Raw genomic sequence first — 25,557 nt, forward strand, 5'->3', positions numbered from 1 at the left:
AGTGTTCGATAAAAGAATTGTTTGATTTAAACATCTCCTTTAGAATGTGAATTTTTAAGTGAATATGAAAAATAGAATATATAAACGAACGATATAATGTAACCTCGCAATCGTTTGTTTTCGTAACCATGTAGAAATCCATTCATGTTCTATGTTCTGCAATACCGACCGTCCAAAAAATTAGAAACAGCGATGGTAAGTAAAATCAGAATATATATGTACTGATATTGAGTAGGATGGATATAGAATAAGACTGGTATTCAACGATGCTATCTCGTGTTTCTTGTGTCCCAAGTGTTTCGCGTTTTATGTTTTAGGAATTACTTATCTTCTTACCATTTTATTATCGTTCCTGACATTACCGATTCAATGTTAGTCCCTCCGTTGATATTATACTGCGGATACTTAAAGTAATGACCGCTAGATGGCAGCAAGGTAATGATTAATGTACATTCTTTTGAAGTTCGAAATTTATAATGTTATTATTATATTTTTATATCTGATGTTATATTTCTACCATAAATAATAAACATATATATATAATATCGATCAAATGTCAATTATAAAATTAAACTACGTATTTGAAATTACAAATTAGAGATTTATTTGTGCACGAATTATCACCATACAAATTTCAAGTGATCATAGGTAAACAATAATATAATGATATATGTATATTATATTATATAAATTTATTATCAGAGTATAATAAAGAATACATTAAAAAATATCTCACAAGAGGATTCATATCAGTTTCCCATTAGGTATAATAAATAAATATTTGTTATTGTTATTGTTGTTAGCAATTGGAATTTGTATTATTCCTGCGAAATACATAAGAGATGATAATAATTTTTTATGAAACGCCTAATTCGTGATTCATCAATGGTTTCGCAGACGAATTGATACACGAAATTTCTTTTGTGCCAGGGTCATCCTTTTTTGGTTCGATGCACTTTCATGGATAAATAAATTCACGCCAATACATTCTGCATGATTCTGTGGCTTCAACTGTAAATAAAGAAGAAACGATATGTTAACGGTATTTTCTTAACAGGCACTTAATAATTTCAGACGAATGATTAATATTTTTTACAACTATAGTATCATGCAAATACTTAAATAAACGTCTCGCAAATCGTACATATTTTTAAGATTTAACGTATATGTTATAGGATATATTTTCTAACAAGGAAAGAGAAGAGAATCCGAGAAGTGAGAATGAAGAAGATAAGAATAAGAGATTAAAGCTATAAAAATTATACGATGCTGAAAGAAGGCAAGTACCATTGTTAGTTAATTTAACCGATTTCTTTTGTCTAACTTTCGCGATCGGTATGAAAAACAACGTACTATTCTGTTATTTCGATTCTACAATGTTATCGAGAATGAAATATCAATGAAAAGGCAACTCAGTCACCGCGAGAAGAGTAGTAAGTATGTACTATTTGGCCGTATTTAAAATACTACAAAGATATCCGGGTCATCGAGTTTATCTCACGAGGCTAGCTACAAATTCTACCGTATACGCAATTTTCTGAATGAAGTCCAGAATACTACGAAATATTCGACATTGAAAATATTTTCACGTATCCTACTCGATTTCGCCTGTATATCGTTTAATCGCTTTATCGAGCAATTCACCATGAACGTTATAAAAAATAAAATTGATCATCTCTACAGGTCTGGTAATCTTGGTCATGTACGAGATTTCTTGCGTTCCTGGTTTTCACATGTATAGATAAACAACAGACGTACGTGCTTCCAACTTTGCATACAAAACAGAAATTAATAATTGCTTCACCTACGATGATATTCGACTCTCGTGTGTCCTATTCGGATCATTTTTTACACTAAATTGTACTTTTCTATCGTTAGAAAATTTTACAAGTTTAAGGAAAGTACACGAGTATCGTAGGAAAAGCGTTACTGATATATCTGACTCCTTTCTTGATTCAATTTTATGCAGAAAATATTTTGAAAACGTCAAAGGTACCTTCTCGTCGTTGAGATGAAAATGAGACCGAAGCATACAAAATTCAAGAGTCACAGCAACCTGTGAAACTGTGAAAATAACTCGATATAGAGCTTCCCTTGGGCTACGTTTTTAAATGATTCAAAGAAAGGGAGGGTTAAGTAAGATCAACACGATTTCGCGTGCCAAGAGTATCTCGTGTCGTTAAATACGCTATCGTTGAATTATTTTTGATGCGAATCGGACCGATTGCGACATATCAACGACAGATAAGATGCCGCGAGTTCGTCTCGGTTCGACAAGGATTTATCTGGACTAACACTACGCTCGTCTTACATCACGTTTCCGATTCTCGTTACATATGCACGCGTTTCGCATTGCGAATTTCGAATACGCGAACGTGATCTTATCGAGGAAGAAAAAAATGAAGCGAAGTAGAGAAAAAGAAGTAGACGGAAAAACCATGGCGCAGTTCGTTCTACGCGATATCTTTTTTCGAAGATCAAGCCTCGAAGAGTTTCGATCCGTCGATTTTACATCGATCGTTCACGCGCAGAATACGTACCGAGTGCAGTATCAAAGACGATAAAACGTGTAAGCGCCGAGCACGAATTAGTTTTACTTGAATTTGATTGTTAGAAGTTTCGAACGATTCATGGAGAGATTCGTGCACTTCATTCTGGGGATAAATCACTGACGTTCCTCGAAGACGCCGATCGTAAGCTTCACGACTTACTTTTTAAACGCTGTACGAGTATCTGTACGTTTTATTTATTATTAAACAAAGGTCGCCAAGATTAGCGAACTCTGTGGAAGTGACTAGACGAGTTGATTAGTAAACTTTTCAAGTGCTTTATCGATACCGTTAATTACGTTAATCCTGCTGTGATTCCTGAATTTTTATATCGCAATCTTTTAATAAACAAACAATCTCTTCGCGATCCAAGAACACGTATATTCAATATAGAATTGAGACAAGAAATTATGCATATCGATTACGATTATTTCGTACATTCCTCGAATTCGAGAAATTTAAAAAAAGACTTTTTTTTACAAATGTAAACAACTGGATCGAAGATGACTGAAACAACGTAGCAGGGTTATTGCGTAAATAAATACAAATCTTATATAATAAATAGAATAAATAGAATCTTGCGTAAATAAAAAGAATTCGATTGGTCGAACCAGCCACAGTAACATCTTCTATTACACGAACGTATCGATATTTAACGGCTGTAAAGTCTCTCATATTCGTCAATGATAATGGTAACTCTGGATTTTACTCAGAAAATTGATTATACGTCTTCGAATTGAACGAATATGCGATGTCAGTTGCTTACCTAACAACCGGATATGCCGCGTTTCCTTTGTATCCCAATTTCTGCGACAGTCGGAACAATCTTTGTAGATTCTTCACGTTTATGTCGAAGACCGAACGTTTTTTCCTGTCACTAACGATAAAGCGGAAGATTAGAAAATTTGATAGAAGAGGAGGACAAAAGTTGTAAGTTAGAAAATTTGTCATTTTCACTACTCACGTCTTGGTTGGTTGCAGTTGACGTCCTCCCCTGATCACGTTCACCAATTTCCCCGTCATTTTCGAGAGTGCCATCAGGGTCTCTAGCTCTGCTCGCCTTTGATCCGATAATCGTTTGTGTCGTCTGTGTGTGTGATACAAAATTTGTTGAAAAAAGAGAAAGTCTGCCATTCGGATAGGGTCAATCTTTTTGCGAAGCCTCTTTATCGTTGAAACTGAGATTTTTTCGTCGTTCCACTATGATCTTAGTAGTTTCGTTAACGAAATTTTTAACTCGAAAAACCTTCGTTTCGACAGTTTTTATTTTTCGACAAAGAGGAAAAGAATTTGCGGTGAGTTGGAAATTTCTATTGAAAATTAGACTCTAGTCTTCTTCGGTTCAAATGTCTTGTTTAATAAATATCTTTAAAGTGGAATCTATGTTGGAAAGTTGTTGAGAAGCGTGATGAAAGGTTACTCACTCTTTAGTCATTCCTGATATTCCAGCGCTCATTTCTTCCGCCATACCTTTCTCTCCCATTTTCGAAAAATTTAACAGAGTGTCGTAGATGTCGACCGTGTTCTCGCGCGCAACTCTGTTGGAAAATAAATAACGATAGGGAAATTATTGCTTCTTCGAAATTAGTACACCACTTTATTCACGAATACTCCCAAACGACAAATTTGAAGCACAATTATCACTTTGAGAAAGTCTACTTAATCGTACTACAGTTTGGACTTTGTTCCTTAGAAGCCTGAGCTTAAACTTTGTTCTTCAAAATGTTCGAAATTGTTAATAAAAGAATCATCGTCAACCCCTTGCTCTGTGTAACATCTTGTCACATACGCGTTATAAATTATAATTACGATACGCTACAGATCAAATTTTTGTAAAAAAGAAGAAGTTTCACTTATAATTCCAAGTTGCAAATTATTAACTAAGTGGCTAACGATCGTGTGAGTAAACATTAGAAAAATCGTAAGACAAACAGTCATAGAAGAAAAGAAAAAGACAATAGTCTATCGAAAAAATCCTCTTAAAAGATAGTAAAGTATTATACAACATTTACCTGTCATATCCAGGTTGTGCGGATACGATTTCACTGAGACAAAGCGAAGCAAAAAGTGCAACAGCGACTGTGATCCAATAGTTGCCGGGAATATTTTTTCTCGCGCTACTATTCATTGTTCGCGTGGAGGTAAAACGAATAAAATGAAAGAAAACGTAGAAAGAAGAAAAATTCGAGAAGAAATTCGAAATTTTCGCGAAATTTTCAATATGTTTCTGCGAAACTTTCTCGTCCAAATTTTACAAGTAGAATCGACCACAGGTCGCCCGAATCGTCCGGTTTTTGCTTGAAACTGTAACGTTACGAAGCTCTGGTGCGCCTATATATCCTCTTGCTCGAGGAACATCTCCCCCCTCTACTTAAAAAGCCATTGACGTGATTACACCCCCTTTCGTGGTTATCATTCCTTTCGTACGATAAATCGGTATCGGTAATTGATTTTCAGAAATGTCCCCCCTTTGGTTGGTTTTCGGTGTATCCTATCGCCGGTGTCAGGCATTTCAAAAAATAGCCAGCCTTAATACGGTGTCAGTGTACCAGAACACGCTGATGATTTCTTAATTGCTTGCACGATAACGAGTGAAAGTCTGAAACTATCTGTTTGCAATTGAAAAACTGCAGCGATGCTTTCTTTTACCGATAGTCGTATACTTAATATTTTTAATTAATTGTGCAACAATTGTCAGCCTGTATCGCTTAATCGTGGAATTAGCTGCGCTAGAAAATAAATAGAAGAGAATCTCATGATAGTAGACGCGCCACGGAATATTCAAAATAGTCCAGCAAATCGTCCCTAAATTATTGAAAAATTCAAAATTAATGTCCCAGCGAGAAATCTACGACCGATAAGAACTTGTAAATGTATCGTTGAGTGATATCGACGAATTTCAAGTGATCGGTAATTTCGTATGACCTGTTAGTATTGAGAAACAGAGTTTTTCCTCTCGAGGGTCCTTTAAAATAATAAAACTCCTGATAAATACATTCTGCGCTTTCTACCGTTGTCAATTTCAAACTTCGATCGCCACACTTTCGATACTCTTCGATACTCGGAAGCGCTTCCTGAAGAGATAAGTAGCCGGAAACTGTTGCACGATATTGTACATTTTGTCTTGTGACTCCTTTTCGGCACAAAAAATAAGAGCGTTGCTGCATCAATTGGAATTGATCACAGTTTCTTTTTATTTATGACGTTTTTGAATTTCACATATATCGATGAAACGATAACGAAGAGTGGTGGAATTTTCGATGATAGAAAGTGGCTATTTCGGATACTTTATGTAAGGATAAGCCGATGCGAGTTCATCGATCATAAAATCTCCCTCTTACAGAAGGTCACGTTCATCTTAAGTTTCAGTGATTTCTTCTCTTTATCATCTTGTTATATTTGCTTTGACTTATATTTGGAATTTGGTCGATCTCTGTTCGATCAAGAAAATAGGGCCGATTAATTAAAATTTTACACGAAAATACGTCGATTTTTTCACCGCTTTATTTAAACGAATATTATCACTTCGCTCGAATATGGAGGATTTCTCGTGTTCAATGAAATGGAAATGGACGAATGTTTACGTACAGTTACGAAAGTGGAAATGGAAGGAGTTAACGTCGTTGCTTTCCTCATAAAATACAATAATATAGCTATCAGGCGGCACGCGACAGAAAGAAAATGCTTACTTGTCTCGATAGTAGCTTTTTTCACGACTTTTCTCCTTCTTTTTTTTTTTTGCGACATTTTATGCGACGCAATAATGCGCGTGAAAGTTTCTTCCTTGAAACGGAAGACGTACGGAGAACTTCTGACATGAATAAACGTTTCAGCGTAATTAGATTGCTAGTTTCGTCATTCGCGTTTTACTTCCTATCTCCTTGCACGTGCATGTCAGGAGAATTTTGCATGCTTCGCGCTTAAGAGAAGGTTCACAAGGAAAATTGATCATCCTTGGCAAATCGGGGAAACTATTTTTATTTGTTTCTTCTATGTTCGATCTTGTTGCCATACATGAGGAGGAAATAAGAGACGGTAATGGCACAAGCATAAACCACTGGACTATGAATTCAAAGAAACAGCGAATACAGAGGCTGAATAGTTGCGAGTAAATTTAAGAATTGTGTTATAACGAATATTTAACAGCGCAGAGAGCAATGGCATGGGAAATATAGTTTTTCAATAAGAGAGGAAAATTGATTCGTTTGGTAGATGTCATTTTAAAAATTTCTACATATGTGTATTAAATATTACACATACATCGAAGAGAGTGGGGATTCGAGGATGAAGCGAGATTTACAAAAATGAAGTTGTACAAGATTAAAAAAATGAAATTCGTTGAAATTGTAATCTCTCTGCTGGAACAATTTAGATAAATCTAAATAAAAACGAAAGTACGATAAAGCATGATCTAATTACCACGTTGTATTTCATCATTCGAATCTAATCGATTCGAGCAATCTATCCGGTGGACTTATCCGATTTACTCGACGGATTTTCCAGCGTCTTTGGAAAATATATTCAATATGTTCCACCGATCATCCCAAATCGATACAGCAAAGATCCGGAGCAAAGTTAACCGAATTACAATTACATTCGAAATTTTTGAATTTTCGATTTTACAATTTTATCAATCTGCATATAAAATTTGCAGTTTGCCACACTGTAGATGTTTATGTATTTATGGAAAATTTCGAGATGCAGAAACGCACATATTGGCAGCCTGACTGACGATCGTACATAACAGAATTAGAAATATTCAAAGAAAGGATAAAATCAAATTATAATTTATAAAAAAAGAAGAAAAAAAACTGGTGAACATCAATTGTGAAGTTACGATTAGCAAAAGCCAGCAGAAATTTAAAGAAATTTCTTACGTGGCTTAGAATATGTTGATTTGAGATTTGTAACCGTACGATACGAAAGAAACGGAAGAGAGATAGCGAGTATACTAATTAAACGAAGATCGGATCAGATGATCACGACGCGATGTCCTCGACCATTCATCGCACGCGCCAGTCTTGCCAAATGTAACATTATAAAATATAATCAAAGTATACGCGCATCGAGCCCAGATAACAAATTATTTCGTACATGTTTCTTCTACGAATGGTCCAGCTGGATGATAAAAAGTTACGAAATATGAACAAATAAAAATTATTCAGTTATTACGTCAACGTAAATATTATTGCTCATCGTTGTGCTTCTTCTAGATTATTTGCTGACTTTTTGGAGGTAGCCACGATCGTGTTTTCTAAACCGTGATTATAATTCTTTCAATATAAGACTATTTCTTCTCTTTCATTTCTCGGTATAAGAACCGAATTAAAAACTTTGATAATTTTGACTCGTTAATTTTTCTCGTTAAGACTCTTTTATCCTCGTCTTTTTTCTTATGTTTTTAAGTAATACTCGACTGTTGAACTTCTCCTGTTCAATGCACGCGCGAAAAATACCAAGAAAACAGGAATGAGATTAAAACGAAAATTTCGATTACCTCTCCATGATTTCCTTCCGATCTCTATTCCTCGTCATTTCTTCAAACATTTCTTGATATTTCATAAACGATCTCTCTTATTATTTATTCGTATTATTTACCATCTACTATCTTGTTCTCTGATCGTTAGACTGCAGTCATTCGCACGAATTGATATTTCTACGAAGCTAACCAAAGAAGTAGCCTGCAACCAGATATTTGTTTCATTTACATTGTTCATTGGAATTGGTACTATAGTTTCAATGATTTATATGTAAATACATTTCTTTGAAATTCTCGTTAACGCAGAATCTATTTATTCGTATCTCTCCATTCTCTAACCACTAAACCCATCACCACCCTCTCGAGCCTGCCCAATACACGAAAGCTCTCTTTTCTCGAACTCTTTACTCCCCGCATTCAGCATATAAGCTCCCATTACCCAAACCTCGAAACTTGGAAAGAATCTCGAAGAAAAAAGAAGAAAAGCATTGTGTCTCGTTCGACTTCCGAACGCACGCATAGCATTTTATCCACTGACAACTGCCAAACAGCAAAAGAGACAGAAATAACAGGGACGAGATCAACGAACGCTGATCTACCCCATTGCTCGGGCTGCATCATCCGTCCGGGCAAAAATAGAAGAGAACGCTCGGTGAAAACAAAGTTTCGGGCCAAACATTTGAAAGTGTCGGAGCGATAGCGACATGGACGTTTTTCGCAATTCTGTCTCCTCCCCTTTGAAGATAGGGCGGAGGAGTCGTACGTCGAACGAAATCGGTCGTCGGTTTTACGTAGCGAGATAACGAAAAGCAACACATAGCCAGGCTAATCAGAAATTCTGTTTGATTGTGCAACTTTGGAGGCCCGTTCCTCGCCAACGTGTTATACATCAATGACATATATACGTATATATAATGTACGTCTTCAAATTTGCTTCATACTTGACTAACACAGCGACGATAGTCGAGTCTCGTTACAGCGCCAATGAAATTTCAAAATGTTTTACGTAACACATGCAATGCGTGCATAAAGGTTTTCAGTTACGTAAGAGAAGATTAATACGGCTACCTTGGATGCCTCGCGAGAGAGACTGTTGGAGCATTTTTTGTGAATATATCACGTTTTATAGGGAACATTTGAAATTTTCATTAGCGTTGCAATGAAACTCGAATATGGTGATAATATCGGTAAAGTTTGAAAGAAATCTGAAGATGTACATAAAAGTTATTGTGTGATATCTAATACGAGAGATCGTCAAAGTATTTGAACAATCAATTAGCCGTCGTATTAACGAATCACGTTATTCATATTCAATATTATATTCGATATTATATGGTTATACACCGTAGGATCATTCTTAACATTTATTATGTGTTTACTCTTTGCTAATTTCTTGTGAAATATATATGTTTGTGATAAATATCTTGTAACTTCTATATACATTTCCAGACTGGTTTCAAATTTTTCTGATATGATCATGCCACCCGCTATCTCGTTATAAGATTCGTACGAAATACGCATAACATATTTACAAAAATTTTCTATGGCACGCGTTCAAATACTTTTGTGAGCTAAAGTGTTTGCTGTACTGCGCAGTAAAACGAAGTTGCGAAATCAGCCACCCACGCGATCTGTATGTGCGTATTTATGAAATAATTTCATATCTATCGGGCCAATCACGCTCGCTACGGATGAACTGCTGCACGAAGAGCGACCATACGAAACCAATCAGAACGATGGTCGACAACTGCAATCCAGTGACTTGTCCTATGTTTCGCTTTCCTTTCGCGAAACTTTCGTTTCCGCGAACGTTTGATACAAACGTTTCAGGTCGTCTTGCTTTATGAAGACTTGACGGAGCAATCGCGCATTGACTCGTGATGGGGAGAGTTTTCCTTGTTTCGTTTTACGATCAACTGAGTTTCGTGAGTCACGCGCAAAGAGAGTTTCTTTCTTCGATCGATTTCTTTAGTTAAATAAAATGAGTGGCATTGTGGAAGTAGTTGGGACTTTTAATTGGAAAGCTTGCGAGATTTTGTCAAATTGCAATTGAGATCGAAACTTTCGACAAGTTATAAAGCTATATCTTTAAGTAGGTAGGTATTTAAATTCTGAATCTTTCCTGAATTCTGAAGTTAAGAAAATTACGTATTCGAAGGCAAATGACTTGAATAATAAGGACGAATATCGAAACTTGAAAAAATATTTCAAGCCAGGAAAATAACAGATTCACCGATGCACTCACTTCAGGTAATTTGAACAAAGTTTAATGGAAAATGGAAGGAAAATGGTAAGATATCTAGTAACGATTTTTCTTTCTAGTAAAGTACACTGAAATTAAACAGAACTATAAATCTTTCCTCTTCTATAGGAATTTAATAAATGTTCGAATTATAATATATATAATTCTTTCCATTCTTCTATGTTTAAAGAAAACTACTTCACAACATTTAAATTTCCAGAGTTTAGTTTCTACTATTTGAAGTAATATTTCACCTACTGGTTTATTCTAGAAGGTTGAGAAAAGTGGTCTTTTGAGAGAAACAAGGGCCCCGATCAGATCTGCTTAGAACAGATAGACTTATTCCACTAGCTCCACTGTCAGTAGTACGAGTCGTTTTTAGTCAGACCATCGAACAGAAAATATTCCCAAAATAAAGCAGGTATATCTAAATAATCTTCTGCGCGGTAATAAAGTTTAGGACGTTAAGATTAATCGTACGAAGTCTCCCGTGCAAATATATAATAATTTCCAAAATAGTTAAAGTTATTAGTTTCTAAATAAGCATCGTGTTGAAATCGTCGCAAAGTTGCGTAGCCGGTGAAATGTACAATTTCTGTGGAATTACTGTTTTGCACACGGCTCCTAATTGCGTTAGATGGTTTTTGATACTTTTTCCCTTTAATTAAATTGTAAAGTTTAATTAAACTATGACATTTTAATATTACGAGGTAATTAACTTACAAAGTATTTAACTTTTATTACTATTTACGGAAGTTCGTTTTAATACACCGTTCCTGAAAGCTTTCCTCGTAGAAATTCCACCAATCTTTCTTCCTACAAATTTTTCATTTTCCTCTAGAATTATACAACTAATGAATCTGCATTTGTTTACAATCATTCGACGTACAGTTCGAATAAATGTCGAAATAACCTCGTTTACCGACTGCATGGAATAATTTGCCTAAAGTTTCCCCAGAGGGAGCTCAGATGCGTATTTTTAATTAATTTACCAAGGTGAAATAGAAATAGTAATTTTTGATATTTTGCGATACACATAAAGGAGAGATACTTTGGAGGAAGGATGAAGATTTCAGAATAAATTTAAGGAGACGATTTTTCTTGTATTGCTGATTACTATTCTTTTTATTCTATTTAAATAAACAAAATAATACGCATAGTCAATAAAAGAGCGAACGATCGGTGAAATTGTCTCGAACGTGTCGATCTTGATTTTGATCGATCGAAATCGCGATACTATCACGACATTGTCTTTAATATTTTGTTGGCTCCTACGTACGACATTAACTAAATAAATAAATAAATAAATAAATAACATATAGGAAATATACAGTGTCGAACATATATACGATAATTACATAGAGCTTAGATACAGCGAAAAAATTTGATTGTTTCGTGTGAAGACTATTAACCTTAACGAACGATATCGTTAAAATTAATTACATTCCTTCCTTTCTCTTACTTCTATTCCTTCTTAGGTGCGCTAATAAATTAATATAATAATATTTGTATTAACTAACTTTACAAAACAATAAATAAAATGAATCACATCTTAATACGAAATGGAAACGCAACGAATCACGTTTGAAAATAATCGAACTTTCTAATTAATACATTTTCTACGGTGGCCCGCATCATCTATGGTTCTATTCGATTATTATAAAATCATATTTCAATGCTAAGGTAGAAGTTGGATATCCAGGGTTTACAGATCACGATCGTTAATACATTCGAAAGATTTAAAGAAACCTAAGATTAAGGCGCGAGATTGTGAAAGCAAGCCAGTAATTATCCATTCTCCATCCGTACAAAAATCACTTATCAGTATCTTGTCATCCACGCAAAATTATTCTTAAAAAGAGATTATTCTTAAAGTATAAAATAAAAATGAGAAAAAGAAAGACCATAGACGCGTTTTCCTTACACGCAACACAGAATACTCTTTGCAGACTCTTAGAAACGAATAAAAGAAAAATTCAAATAAACCAGTCTACAAATAATACGGTCAACAAATAATAAATAAGGCTACTTAAATAAATATCATAAATTACTACGTTTCTAAATTATAAAAAATAAATGAAAGAAACATGGAGGACGCACGCGTTAAGGAACAAATTGAAAATCGAAGGAAACCACGAAATTCTTCGAAACGTTCTCTTCAATTTCTTCATCGAGACAAGGATGATCGTTGCTGTCTTTTTCCTTTGCTCCTTGGTTACAATTACTTAGTGATCTAATAGTATAAGTTTGTTAAAAGAGTTTAAGCTCGGACGGAGGACGGTCCGTAATACTGTTCAGGCGGATTTAGGGTCGAGAGATCGTATATAATATTTTCTTTTTGTAATTTTCCTTCGTCTCTTATTCCTTCGTCGATTTTTCTTGATGTTCGTCTTCGATTCTTGTTTTCCTCTTTTTTTTTTGTATTTTTCATTTTTTACACGAATGCTTTTCGTTCTCTCGACTCTGTCTTCTTGTTCGCCCTGTGTTTTAGCGCGACTTTATGCCATGGAATTATATATACGAATATTCGTCGTCGACGCCTAATCGGCTCTCTTTTAACTTCTGAAATTCAAAAAAATGTTCTAAATTAATTAAGGCCTTAGACAATAATTTTGAGAATTTTATAAATATCTCTCTATACCTCAAGGGACGTTAATTTGAAGTATCATTTTTGATAATTAAAAAAATAGGGTTTCGTCAAATTCTCTTTTCCTAATTACACTTTGCAAATAAAGATTCGTTATTTTTAAAATGGAACGACTTTTGTTACTATTATTTGATACTATGGTTCTGAATATTAACCCATCAACGACCATGTTTCATGTCTAGATTTATTTCATTCAGATTATTGGATTTTATTGAATTCTTTCCGAATCCTACGACTTTATGAAATTTGAAGAAATCGAGGAATTTTATATCGATAGAATAGATTATTTCCTTTTTTTTTTTTCGATTATAGAACTTCCTTTCTCGCTTTCTACTTGTAATGGACTTCTGTGGAGGTATCTATCATTCTAATACATTCTTTTGTACCTCGATCAATAATGTTTAATAATGTTACGCTACACAACCTTCGCACAATTCATCGTACGGTTCTTAATGGATTAAAATCAATTCTAGATAATCGATAACGTGTATAATACTAATAACGTAACTCTTATGCCATCGATTCAATAATTCAATTATTACAAGTGCAAGATTAAAAATCATAAGTATTCTCTTGCATGTATATCTCCATAATTAGCTTTGGGTGACAATAAAACAGCGATGTTCATAATGTATTGCGATACTTTGGCGTTATCTATGTGACACTTAATAAACCGGTTAACTAATCTGAGGCACGATCAATTTAACGACTATGAATATTTGTCTTTGACCACGAACGATTACCATTTCATGAAATGCAAATCGACGATAGAATAAACATTCAGAGAAAACGATTATACATGCTAAAGAAACGAAGAAGGAATATGAATCTATCACGAGAACACAGCACATTTTACAATAAATTTTATGACTGACTTAGGCGCGTGCCAGTGAATCGTTTCATTTTTCTTTCGCGGCAAATTATCACTAATTTTATGCCATCTAGAAAAAATAGGTATTACGTTGCTAACGCGATAGATTACCTCATGACACGAACTATGCAACTTACATAACCATGTGGAAATAGTGTTGCACGATGTTTCAATAATCTAATGAAACTGTTAGTCATTTCGAGGCGTAAATATAACGAAAAGATTTTAGAACGAAATGAAATTTATTGGAATTTCTATTCAAAAGTAGGATATTTCTTATTCCAACTCTGAACAAGTGTCGCATAATTAAACGACAAGAATCGCACTCTGTATTACCTTTTGGGGAAACATAAAATGGCACAAGATTCGTTAAAAAATTTAATATATATATCGGAATTGATCGATTAATATTCAGAATACTCGATGTTAAAATACCTAACGTACTAAAAATACGTAATCTACGTAATCTGTAGGGTTTATAGCAAATCATTTCTTTCCCTTCGTTTTAAATCATAGATTCAATTATTTTGAACTTACCGCCGGCAAAGGAAGCATGTTTGCATTAAACGTGTCAGGATTGTTAGCAATAATCTTCATTGAACGTTGCAGATTTTCGAATCTGTTATTCGTGGCGGATCTTCGTCTACGACCTCTGCAATGAGAAATAGAGCGGGGAATTAGAGAAAATGTTATAATCAAAATGAAAGTTTGCACTAAAGAAAACGTGATATAAGTTCCATTGATTTTGATGGAAATTTCGCTTTGATAATTTCAATTAGTATGGATCAGTCGTGTCTATAATTAGAAATTATAATGATCAGCGGGGGATCGTAACAACCAGATGACCCACTAAAATGACCGTCCGATAAAAAATTTTCAAGATTCAATGGAAGATTACGCGCGGTTCAACGTTCCCGCCATGTGTTCGAACGGAATATTCACGCCTTTCTTCTACATGACTCCTTCTTGCTTCGTATTTCGTTTTTTCGCCGTCATTTTTTCGTCCTTTTCTTTTCTCCTGTTCGAAGAATAAGCGCTTGGAATTTCACGCGATCACGCGTTTCACACGTGGTTGAAAGTAAAAAAGAGGGTGACACGTGCTGGTGGAATAAACTGTCGAGCATGCATTCGTGGAGAATCATTCATCATCATACGAATTACGAATTATTCTTATCGCCGGGACTCTCGATAAGTCGTGGGAATGATGCAAGCCTCGATAATTAAATGCAACAACGCAGCACCACATGATTAACGCTCGATCATCAAACTGGTCTGCGAAAGTTAAGATTTCAACGATGATTACTACATTCACGATGTTTATGTAAATTCTTATTTTTATTAAGGTAATTAACAAAACGAAACCTACATTCCAGATTCGTTTCATCTATTTTGCTGTATTTTGCTCGTGTATTTTCTCGCGTCATACGTCTGTTGCACATTTCCGCGTCTTTGAATTTTCCATAAATACATAGGGCACTAAAAAACAAAAAAAAAAAAAAAAAAAGAAAAAGAAAAGAAGCCGTCAAGCTACAACTATCGAAATTCTAATGATAACGGCAAAATGAAATTCTCCAGTAGCATAATAATATCAAAGATCATAGATATACGTATATCCGTGGATCTGCGTCTAATCAGATATTCCACGTAACATTTCTAATCCGAAATGTATTATGTATAACACACGTGGAATCTAGAATCTAGAATCGATCTGTAAAATATTGATCTCGATACTACGATTCGGTGCTAAATGTTTAAGCGCTCTCGAAAGAGCATTTAAAGCAAAAGGAGCGAAAGATTCCTGAATTGTCTCTAAATCCATCTAAATTCGCACTGAGCACTGAGTAATTTCCGAATACTGATAGCGGTCTCATCCGCGTTATTTCAACCACTCGAGCTTCTCCGTGTCTCTCGTCACGAATTTCGACGATGAATAATTCTACTCGCGGCGAACTAGATTAGAAGAAGCCCATTGGCTAGTCACGAAACCGAGGAACACGCGAATCCAATCGAATTTGCATCGCGAATTTCGCTCGATTCGCACGGCACGAACTCCCTGGATCTAAGAATATAAACGCGGTTAGAACCTCTGGTTCACGTTGCAACGAGCTTGCAGTCGAAGAACGAACGCCAACGCAATAGGACTTGCTCCTTCGTTCTATCATCCTTTCTCTTTTCCTTCCACTTCGCGAGGAAGATCTTTCGACGTAGAGAAATCTTTTCGAATTTCAATGGTTCGTTGAAGGAGAAAGGAGATTTGACATGGTCGGCCCATTGTTTGGAAATTTCTATCTTTTCGTGTATTTCTTTACGTTTACACGCGAATGTTAAATGAAATGACAAGTAGAAGAGAACGAGGGAAACTTCTATGGACACATTCGTTCAGAGTGCGGATGTTGACGTTACGAAATTAGTAAAAAGGAAAGAGCTGTTCGTTTTAACTTTAAAGCGAATTTCCCTGAAGCCGGTCGTGTTAACGTCTGAATAAGAATTTATTCGGAAGGCATTCGGAGTAAGGTAGCAGGGTTAGACATTCTATTATCGTTTCCTTTTCCGTCGTTGCTTTTCTTCGTTCTTCCTCCACGAGAATCTCTTCGATCGTACTATTCCGCCTACGTATGGGAGCAAATATACAGACTCACGAAAGTATTTGGCCACTTTTAGACACATTTTATTAATATATTATGTGTGTTAAACGATACATTTTGAAATTTCACTAGCATTTTCGTCGGGCTCAATTATCACGACTCTTCTGTAATAAATTAGAATTTGGAACAAATTTGAAGAAATATATACAAATTTATAAGATACTTAGTGCAAATATTTAAACGGACAATTATTCATTATATTAATAAATCTCAAGTCTTTATATGCTTAAGATGACTATTCATGCTAAATATACTAATCTTCTTTAAATATATATTCGCAATGAATATCTTGTAATTTCTATATACATTTTCAGATTGGTTTCAAAGTTGACCAATACAATCATTGCATTCGTGTCTCATTACAGTGCTAATGAAGTTTCAAAATATTTTATCCAACACATACAACACGGATATAAAACTTTTCAATGGTAACTGTTTATACTACTTTTACTTAAGAATTATTTCTTTTGACTGGAATAATATTACTGCTTTCATTTCAACTTTTTCCAACAAGCTCAAGTAGACGTTCCAATTTACACTCTTGCGATACTACTTTGTACAATAAAATTATAGTAATCTATTATCCCAACTTTTCTTTGGTCATATTCTATTCTGTCTCCTTCTGAAACCTTCTGTTCTACCTGGGCTTGGTTAGGTTATAGTATGGTGCAATATAATACCCCATAGCTACATAATTTTACATAAATTTGATACGGTATCCGTTTACATAGGACTGTGGATATTGCTTGGGAAGTAATGTCTGATATACAAGAGGAAATGCTGGTTAATCCGAAAGAGAACATACGAGAAGAATAAACCGTTAAACGAATTCCTTCTCTGTTATTCCATCTTGCATTTCAGTCTCGATATTACTTTCGATATCTGCGTTGCTGTTTTTAACGCACAGTGATCTTTTTTTAACAATCGTTTATTTTCGAATTTTATTCTTGCAAAATACCAACGGGAAGTCCATTCTTAAAACGATAACAAACGCTTTCTTTGTATTCGATTTTCAACACCTATCCGAAGCGAATGGTGCAAGTAGAAACATTTTCGTACAACGTTCATTCGAGTAGATTCCTGTGTACCTTTATATTTTACGACATTTCTAGAGGAAAATTTAACATCAAATATCAAAACTATCAAAATTAAATCCACACCCGATGAAAAAAAAAATATCACTTCGTGTAGTAATAACGTCAGTAACACTGATAAATAATCAAATCATCCGTACGTTTCTATTATCCCGCACGACGCAATACTCCACACCACCACCCGGCGAAACGAAAATCATTTTTCCTAAGAACGGTGGTGCGAAGTTAATAATGTCTCGAGAAACAACCAGTGTCCTCCGAAGATCTACCGACGACATGTCTTTCGACGTAAATAGGCCGTTCTTTCTTATCTTACGTGACTCGCCCAACCCTCTATCAGTCTACACGTTCGAAGGTCTCGTTCGAGGGTGGTTTCCGTCCTCGTCACGCAAACACGAAGCAACAAGTTGAATTTCAATGCCGAACGTGCCATATATTTCCCGCGTATTTTTTCCCTTTTCTTTCGTATTTAGCCTCACGAATCAATTGATTATTTGACATGGAAATTCACATCGGCAGAAATTTAAAAGCGCATCCCTAGCCGTTTAAATACTTTAGTTAGGTTCCAGCTAATACTTTAAGTTTATAGTCTAATTATTTATTTTTGAACGAATATTATAGAATGAATATTCCTTCTAGATACGAATTATAAACTTTGTTCCAACAGTTTGTAATAATACAATTATACCGAATACGCATTCTGTTTAAATTTCTATGGTTTCTGAACAAGAACATAATCTCAGAAACATTCAAGGCTTATCCAACAATTCGGTAATTGCATCGAATAGACGACGAAATAAAAATTTCGTGAAATATACGGAAATTGCTTATTGACAATCCCATTTGTGTTTCCAAAGATATTAAAAGAATCAAATATTCATGTCAAAATATCGTCGCGTAGTGGATAATTTTATTCTCTAAAATTAATATAATTTACTTATTCACGGTAATTTACGTTACTTTATATTATATTATATACAATGGAGACACGTGAAACCGTATTTCACGAAAATCGTAATAGAAACAGAAGAGATCAGCTTTGTTCGACAATCGTTATTTCGACGAATGGAAGAAGTCTGTATTTTTTCAGAAGAAAGAAACTTTCGAACATTTACCTTTTATAACTGGCAAAACAATTTTATACATACGATTTTAAGTTTATACGAACTTCCTTTTACTCACTAGACCCTATTGATCCACAGTATAAGTTTTATCCCGACCTTTTCGGACACCCTGTATTTATACCATATTTTTTGCATTTGAATGGAACGTAAAAATGTGTGAAAATGTATCCGTGTACCTAAGGGATTGAAAATAAAGGATGCTTGGCAAGCAACGTGTTTTCCACTCGGAGATTCCTGAACCTAAAGCCAGACACGTTGCACCACCAGAATAGTTATTTCTTCTTTACTTTTTTCGCATTCTTTTCCTTTTTTTTTTTAAATAGATTGATATTTTTGGCACGTCTCTATAGACGATGATACAACAGGGGCAGTTCTGTCTTCCTTCTGCTCGAAGAATTAATAAAATTCATTCGTTTCTCGTCGTACGATTCATTCGTAATCATATTCACTGTTTCTTTTTTCTCTTTGTTTTTTTGGGGGAAAGAGGAGGAAGGGGAAGCGGAGGAGAGATGGAAAAGAGTTCGTGATTCATAGTATTGTCACTCGATGATAAAAAGAAAGATTCTTTTCGTATCTCGTGGTTAACGATCACGTTGAACTCGAATGGCGATCGTTATGTAAAATCGAGTCGTGATTCTTTCCCTTCGAGGTTATCGTTCACATAAACCAAATTTTAGAATGACTCGTTTGTGATATATATATATATATGTGACATGATCTAATTCTCACGGTGAGCGAAGGATTCTTGAACGAACTAAACAAAGTTCGATGTTTGATAATGTACGAGGTTTGATTTGTATATCGATCAACTGCGACCAATCGCACGATAAATCGTTAATTTTGATTTCTCATGCTCAAATTTTAATTTTGAAGACGAAATTGTAACTCCTTATATGTAAATTGCGACACAGAGGATAGTATTTAAAGTCACTTCTTACATTTAAATTGTAATCTTTAAGATGGAATTCAGAAGTTACTTCTGGTATTGAAATTATGATTTGCAAGGTAGAATTGAAGAATTGCAAATGACAGGGATATTGTTTAAAATAACAGCGAATGCATTGCCGATTGAAACACCGAACCTCAGCTTCGTTTTTTCTTGCTTGTTTTGTTGAACTTATAAAATGACCTGATACATTATCTGGGAGTTTCACGATTATTATCGAACAGCTCACAGAAAATTTGATACAAGTGACTTGTAAATGAATCTTTAATTTTAGAATAGAATCGTTGATCGTGCTAAACTTTAATAGAAAACTCAGTACGTTCATAAATATTAAAATACATTACTAAACGTACTCGTAAAGAGTTGGAAAATTAACGACGAGATTCTTTAAAAGAATAATAGCATCTTATAAATCGTTCCCTAGAAAAGAAGCTATATTTTTGTTATTTTTTCGTTGAACTTTTCAATCGTACTGACCTATAGATACTATTTCCTTGATCTTTTTATTTCCAATATACAAATTTACTTTCTTTCTATCAAAACGGTAAATACGAAATTAAAATTTATAATATAAGATAAGAAGAAGGAACGAAAAACAATCGAAATTTAAGAGTCAAGCTGGAAAGAGTTCGAATTTTGGAACGGAGATGAGCGACTCTTTGCTTATCTAGTCTTTTTGCAGACGTAATAGGAAAGAATGTTATTATTAGTAACTTTGGCTTGATAAGAATAAATCAGCAGAGATAAAAGGCGAGTTTAAATAATTTCAGGCTATTAAAGTAATTACTCACATCTTTGCTGGATCTACCAGGCCGAATGCAATTGGAACCGTCACTACTTTTCCCTTCACAGTCTCCAACCCCAGAAGTGTCTCTATTTCAGCGAGCCTTTGATCCGATATACGCCTGTGTCGACTACAAAACAAACGAGGAATGACTATTATTAATTATATTAACAATTACTTATAATTCGTTGACGTGACAAAGAGAAATTTCAAATAAGTTTGAATATAGACAAATTAAAAAATTTGATTGAACGATTTAAATCACCGATAATGATTATACAAGGAGAAAAATAGTCGATGATCGAAATGAAATGTGTACTTTTGACCTTCTATAATCTTTCTATAAAGATCGAATTTATCGATAGTCTGTCGTAAAAATAGGAACATTGTTTTATTCTTATCGTTGAACGTTAAGCATATTTTTAATTACGAATTCGATAAATTTAATAATCGATAAGAACATTCGTTTGTAATTAAATGGTTATTTTTAAACCGCGCGATACAATGTAGAATTATATAGAGTATAGGTAGAAAGCGAAAGTAGGAAAAAGATTGTAGAAAGAAGTTAGAATAGATAGAGAAATTGTCATATAAAAACTATATGATAATTTAATACAATAGATAGATAGGTATTATTTTGAGTAACCTTCAGAACCGGGAAATCCTAAGAATACTTCCGTATATCCTTAAATATGCGCGTATTCCCGGAACAGGTGTCTATAATTAACTCGACTCACGGTTCGAATAGATACGAGTAATTTTCTGTATCATGGAAACAGGAAAAAAAAGAGAAGAAGGGGGAAAAGTCGATATAAGATTCCTTCAGTCCCCAAAGAACGAGCTGCTATAATTAAACTCGTTGAATAATTTTCACGTATCGTAGCGTAACCTACATACTGACTCATCACGCGAAACCTCGTGTTTCCGTTCAATTTCAGGTATTATACGATTAATTGTGTGAAGTGTAGAACCAACTCAGTGGCACACTACGATAAGAATCTTTACAACTTGTTTCAAATTATTTACTTCCTCTCCATTTCTTTGTCTCTCTCTCTCTCTCTCTCTTTTCTCTTCTCTTTACAGAAGCTATTATCTAAAAAAAAAAAAAAAGAAGAGAAGAGAAAATGAAGTAAAGCTTTGAAACGATTGTTGCAACTTGTTGCATTGAATTGCACTCACTGGGCGCTGTATGATAAAAATGTCAGTAGTATATAATATTTCAAATTATCTATTTTCTTTCCTTTTCTCTCTTTCATTCCTTTTCTTTCTTTTTTTTTTTTTTTTTTTTTTTACAACGACAGATATTTAAATTAAAAACAGAGAAGTTGAAACAACAGTTGAAACGATTGTTGCGCCTTGTTTAGCGAATCAGCCAGTTGAAACACGCAACCGTGACTTGCAGCATGCGAAGACCGTAATTACATCAGTAAGCAAACTTTCATGCGAAGAGCTGTGAAATCAGTGTCGCAAATCACTCTTGCAAGATCAACTGTAACTGTATGGAAACTCCGTGGAAACTATTTTAATTGATTAGCAGGTCGTTGTCCCTCGGCCACCGCTTTTATTTACAATCTGTTGCGAATTCAGTATTCACGGGGCGATCATGTAGTTTCCTTGAAAATTTTACGTTCACCCTCGTTTCTGTATCCTTGTTTTTCTCATCTTCCATCAATATTTAATCACTTGCCTGCGGTATTCACGCGCGTGACTTGATTCAAGAATTAATGAGATTAATGTGACCCAAAATTAACAAACACAAATAGAATCTGTGATTCGAATGATCGGAAAACTTCCAAATTTGAGAGTCCGTTCAAAATAATTTTTTTTCTGTAGAAGTTTGTAGAAATTGGATTGGACGAGAATAGTCTATTAATAGCTTTTGTATTAACTTCGTTATCCAAGTTAACTTCGTTAACTTCGTTAGAAATATTATAGAGAAATTATCTAATATTCGTTTAAAGGTATATCGAGAATTTTTGAAGGTTCAATTATTATTAAAGTTTCTTTAATAATTACAAAAATTTCAGTGTTATTACATTTTATTGTAAAGAGTATCGCAAACAGAGAAATTCTTATTGAACACTGACAAAGATAATTTCTCTTAGCTTTAACTGTGAAATTTAACATTTTATGTGAATAAAAAGTAACAAGAATAATAGATACACATAGTGTGCTAACAATTTTCAAATATTTTACCATCTTTGCTTCTGATTCTAAAGTCCATTCGAAACAACTAAATTTTTAACAGATTCTCCAAATGAAAATAATCTTTCTCAAACTCTACTATCTTTAGTTCTGAAACAAAATAATTTTTGCACCCAGTTCTCAATAATAAGATCTCAATGGAGATGTATCGAAAGTACTAGGTAACTCAGCGAAGAGTAGCTTCTAACAAAAAATTCACGAGGTTCACGTCCCATTTCCCACGCGTTTTCCCAGCAAGATAACAGAGGTAACTTTCCCACTAAATCGTTCGACTTAAAACTCTTCGTTTCCTGTTATTTCCCGATACCCGAGGTTGTCAACGCGATAACGCGGAATTCATATTGGTGGCGAGCGCGTAAAAAGAAGAAAAAATGGCGCGTGGTTGGTGATATTGCAAGCTGCGAGTGAATGTAATATCGCGTTTGTCGATCGTCGTCAATTTTGCCTCCTTAATCGATATGCTAATCTCCGTACACACGTGAAACAAAGCTCTCGTTATCTTCTGACGGCGTTATCGTTGTGCATGGGAGTTGCATAGAGGAAGGCAGGCATTAGAGGGAAAAGAGGAAACAAAAAAGGAAGAACACGGCCATAATGAAGATCCGTCAATTTATACTTCGACCATCGAAGATTCCTCTTTTTCCAAGCTCTGAAAAATTGATCGATATGTAACACGATTTCAGGTGGATATCAGATACGACAAATGTAACCAGCCGAAAATATATCGATAAAATTAATCGGGTAGATAAAAATCGCGATCGAGGATCGGTCGAGCTCGTTTGACGTCGTACTGGGATTTTTCCTCGAACAAAGAGGGCAAGCTTTTTGGTAAACGCATATTTACGATCAGATGAGTTTCGAGATTACATTTTGCGTTATTTGTTTGGTTAAATTTGAGTGGATGATCATTGATTTCATTCAGGATATTGGAAGAACAGAGTGATGAATAGAGTGGAAGAATAGGCGTGAGCTGGATAAGCTTATAGAGGGTTTTTTGTACTTTCACGTGGGCGTGCAACAAGTTGAAGAAGGTTTCCATTCTTATGGATAAAGTAGTGAAACTGACAATGAGGAGATTTCTGCTACTAGCTTTGTGTGTATACTACGAAGTTTTCATCGCTTGTAATATTTCATCTTCGTGACATTACTTATTAAAATACCTGTACATCGAGGAATAGAGAAATATCGTTCTAGTAGTCTTTATTGGATATCCAAAGGAAACAAACGTTTAAAAGTTCGCTTCCAACATATGGAGATACTTTTGCACAAAGAGATTTAAAGACTAATCGGTTTTTCAAAAAATGTAAAGGAAGTCTGCTTAAAGTTAAGAAAATCCCGATATCTAAGTTATCTGATACATCTGCGATTCCACGTTCTAGGACCGTTACAAAAGAGAAACACACGAAAACAGCAGAGAAATCCTCACGCGAAACTTTTCTTACAAAGTTCTGACTCTTACTTGAGAAGAGAGGGTGGCCTGGCGTGCGTCGTTCCTGGCATCAGGATCACGTTTAGGACACACAACACCATCAACGTGACAAGCAGACTCGTATTCGCAGCCATTATTCGTCTTTCAACGAGGACGAAAATAAAAAATAATTAAGCAAGAAACGAAACGTAGCCGAAGAATCGGAAATATTCCTCAATGACTCGATGGTTTGACAGGATTCTTCTTGCACAGTGTCTTCTCGCACTTCTGTTTCTTCAACCGGTTCACAGAATAGAACTTGCCTCGAACAACGGTTAACAAATGTTTAATCGCCACGTATCTCTCGGAAATTTATCGTGATCGCGATTTTTTTCTTTCTACCGATATCTGACCCTATTCTTGTCGCTTTTGTCTCTTGGTGAACTGTAGCGTAGCTTCGTCCGCTTCCAGCATATATACTCGAAGGAGAGTGCCGGCTTCGCCCCCTCCACTCAGCTCGTAGCCTATACCCCACTCGATCCGAATCCTCCCTCGCGTTTCTTTCCGCGAGGGACGGCGACCCTTTTCCCTGGATCCACCTTTTCATCCTTCTGTCTCAGTCTTATCGTCGTTCACCGAGCGAGAAAGAAAAAGATACGAGATGATAATCAAGAGAGGCTTGACTTCCACCTTTTGTCGGATCCGCGTATCCACGAATCACGCTGATGCTCGCTCGGTCACGGTGCAACCACGTGACGTGACCAAATCTGCTCCAAATTTTTCGGGAATGTAATTGCCCACGACGATGCGTTTCTTAAATCTTTAGAGTGTCATACGTGCGTGGAGGAGGTTGGATTGCTCGATTTTCGTTTCATCCGGCTTACATTCTGATTTCGTCATGCAATGCTCGGTTCGATCCTGCCATTTCTCCTTGAGATTTTGCACAGACTTTTGGAACATTCTATAGAACTTTTTCGGGGAGCATGATTGGCCTCGATGCGTTTTTTAGATCTCTAGAGCGGAACACAGTATCTTCATCACAGTATCTATCAGTAGCTTTCATTCTGGTTTCATCATACCGTGATCAGTCATTGGTCGATCTATTCCCGTTTAAGATTTTTTAGAATTCCGCTGAGAATTTTGAAAAGTTTCATGGAATTTTCAGGGATGATTGTCCACGATGAGTTTTTTAAATCCTTAGACTGTCGAAATCACGCTGTTCGATTTTCTTTCGATATTGCGCTGTGATAGTCTAGTCTCCGGTCTACTTAAGGTTTCTAGGAATTTTACGAGGAAATTTAGGTATCATAGAAACAGAATATCAATCTATCAAGCCTATAGAGTTTCTTCAGCTCTGTTTTTTTTATGAATGCAACAGGATCGTTCACAGTAGCGATCCCCTGACAGTTTCGTACAACAAACTTCCTACGATTTCTACGTAAACCAAAAAATCGACTATATTAAATATAAATTCAAGTGAAGCTTCTCGTTACAGCAAAATGGGACTTGTTTAAAGTTTCGTTGGATGAATTAGTCATGATGAATCATCAAAGAGACTTATTT

General features: G+C 35.1%; 3 protein-coding genes across 3 annotated transcripts in view; 1 reads left to right on the forward strand and 2 right to left on the reverse strand.

Annotated features, from left to right (window-relative positions):
• Nucleotides 1–673: 673 nt before the first annotated feature.
• Nucleotides 674–4,881, reverse strand: LOC132914387 (uncharacterized). Its single transcript, XM_060973443.1, has 5 exons — nucleotides 4,562–4,881; nucleotides 3,974–4,087; nucleotides 3,514–3,636; nucleotides 3,316–3,426; nucleotides 674–1,011 (listed from the first exon to the last, which is right to left on the reverse strand). Exons 1-5 carry the CDS (start codon nucleotides 4,675–4,677, stop codon nucleotides 1,008–1,010), a joined length of 468 nt encoding a protein of 155 aa, XP_060829426.1. The 5' UTR covers nucleotides 4,678–4,881; the 3' UTR covers nucleotides 674–1,007.
• Nucleotides 4,882–9,835: 4,954 nt separating this feature from the next.
• The window catches only part of LOC132914069 (putative fatty acyl-CoA reductase CG5065), a 38,570-nt gene continuing 22,848 nt past the window's right edge, over nucleotides 9,836–25,557 (forward strand). The window contains exons 1-3 of the mRNA XM_060972901.1: nucleotides 9,836–10,278; nucleotides 10,491–10,691; nucleotides 16,748–16,861. Coding sequence (XP_060828884.1) covers nucleotides 16,859–16,861 — 3 coding nt within the window. The 5' untranslated portion in view covers nucleotides 9,836–10,278; nucleotides 10,491–10,691; nucleotides 16,748–16,858. The remainder of the gene's footprint in view (nucleotides 10,279–10,490; nucleotides 10,692–16,747; nucleotides 16,862–25,557) is intronic.
• LOC132914402 (uncharacterized) lies at nucleotides 11,366–24,466 on the reverse strand. The gene is made up of 4 exons (XM_060973484.1): nucleotides 24,046–24,466; nucleotides 20,389–20,511; nucleotides 14,326–14,440; nucleotides 11,366–12,832 (listed from the first exon to the last, which is right to left on the reverse strand). Exons 1-4 carry the CDS (start codon nucleotides 24,147–24,149, stop codon nucleotides 12,782–12,784), a joined length of 393 nt encoding a protein of 130 aa, XP_060829467.1. The 5' UTR covers nucleotides 24,150–24,466; the 3' UTR covers nucleotides 11,366–12,781.

The sequence above is a fragment of the Bombus pascuorum genome, chromosome 1 (assembly GCF_905332965.1).
Source record: "Bombus pascuorum chromosome 1, iyBomPasc1.1, whole genome shotgun sequence".
Taxonomy (NCBI): Eukaryota; Metazoa; Arthropoda; class Insecta; order Hymenoptera; family Apidae; genus Bombus; species Bombus pascuorum.

Excerpts from the sequence above, each read along its gene's own strand:
- LOC132914402 (XM_060973484.1), bottom strand. The coding sequence starts at position 24,149 with ATGGCTGCGAATACGAGTCTGCTTGTCACGTTGATGGTGTTGTGTGTC. Across the intron at positions 20,512-24,045 it reads AGGCCACCCTCTCTTCTCAA|TCGACACAGGCGTATATCGG; the intron begins GTAAGAGTCAGA and ends TTTGTTTTGTAG. Across the intron at positions 14,441-20,388 it reads CTGGTAGATCCAGCAAAGAT|AGGTCGTAGACGAAGATCCG; the intron begins GTGAGTAATTAC and ends TTCTCATTGCAG.
- LOC132914387 (XM_060973443.1), bottom strand. The coding sequence starts at position 4,677 with ATGAATAGTAGCGCGAGAAAAAATATTCCCGGCAACTATTGGATCACA. Across the intron at positions 4,088-4,561 it reads GCACAACCTGGATATGACAG|AGTTGCGCGCGAGAACACGG; the intron begins GTAAATGTTGTA and ends ATTTTCCAACAG. Across the intron at positions 3,637-3,973 it reads ATATCAGGAATGACTAAAGA|ACGACACAAACGATTATCGG; the intron begins GTGAGTAACCTT and ends TCACACACACAG.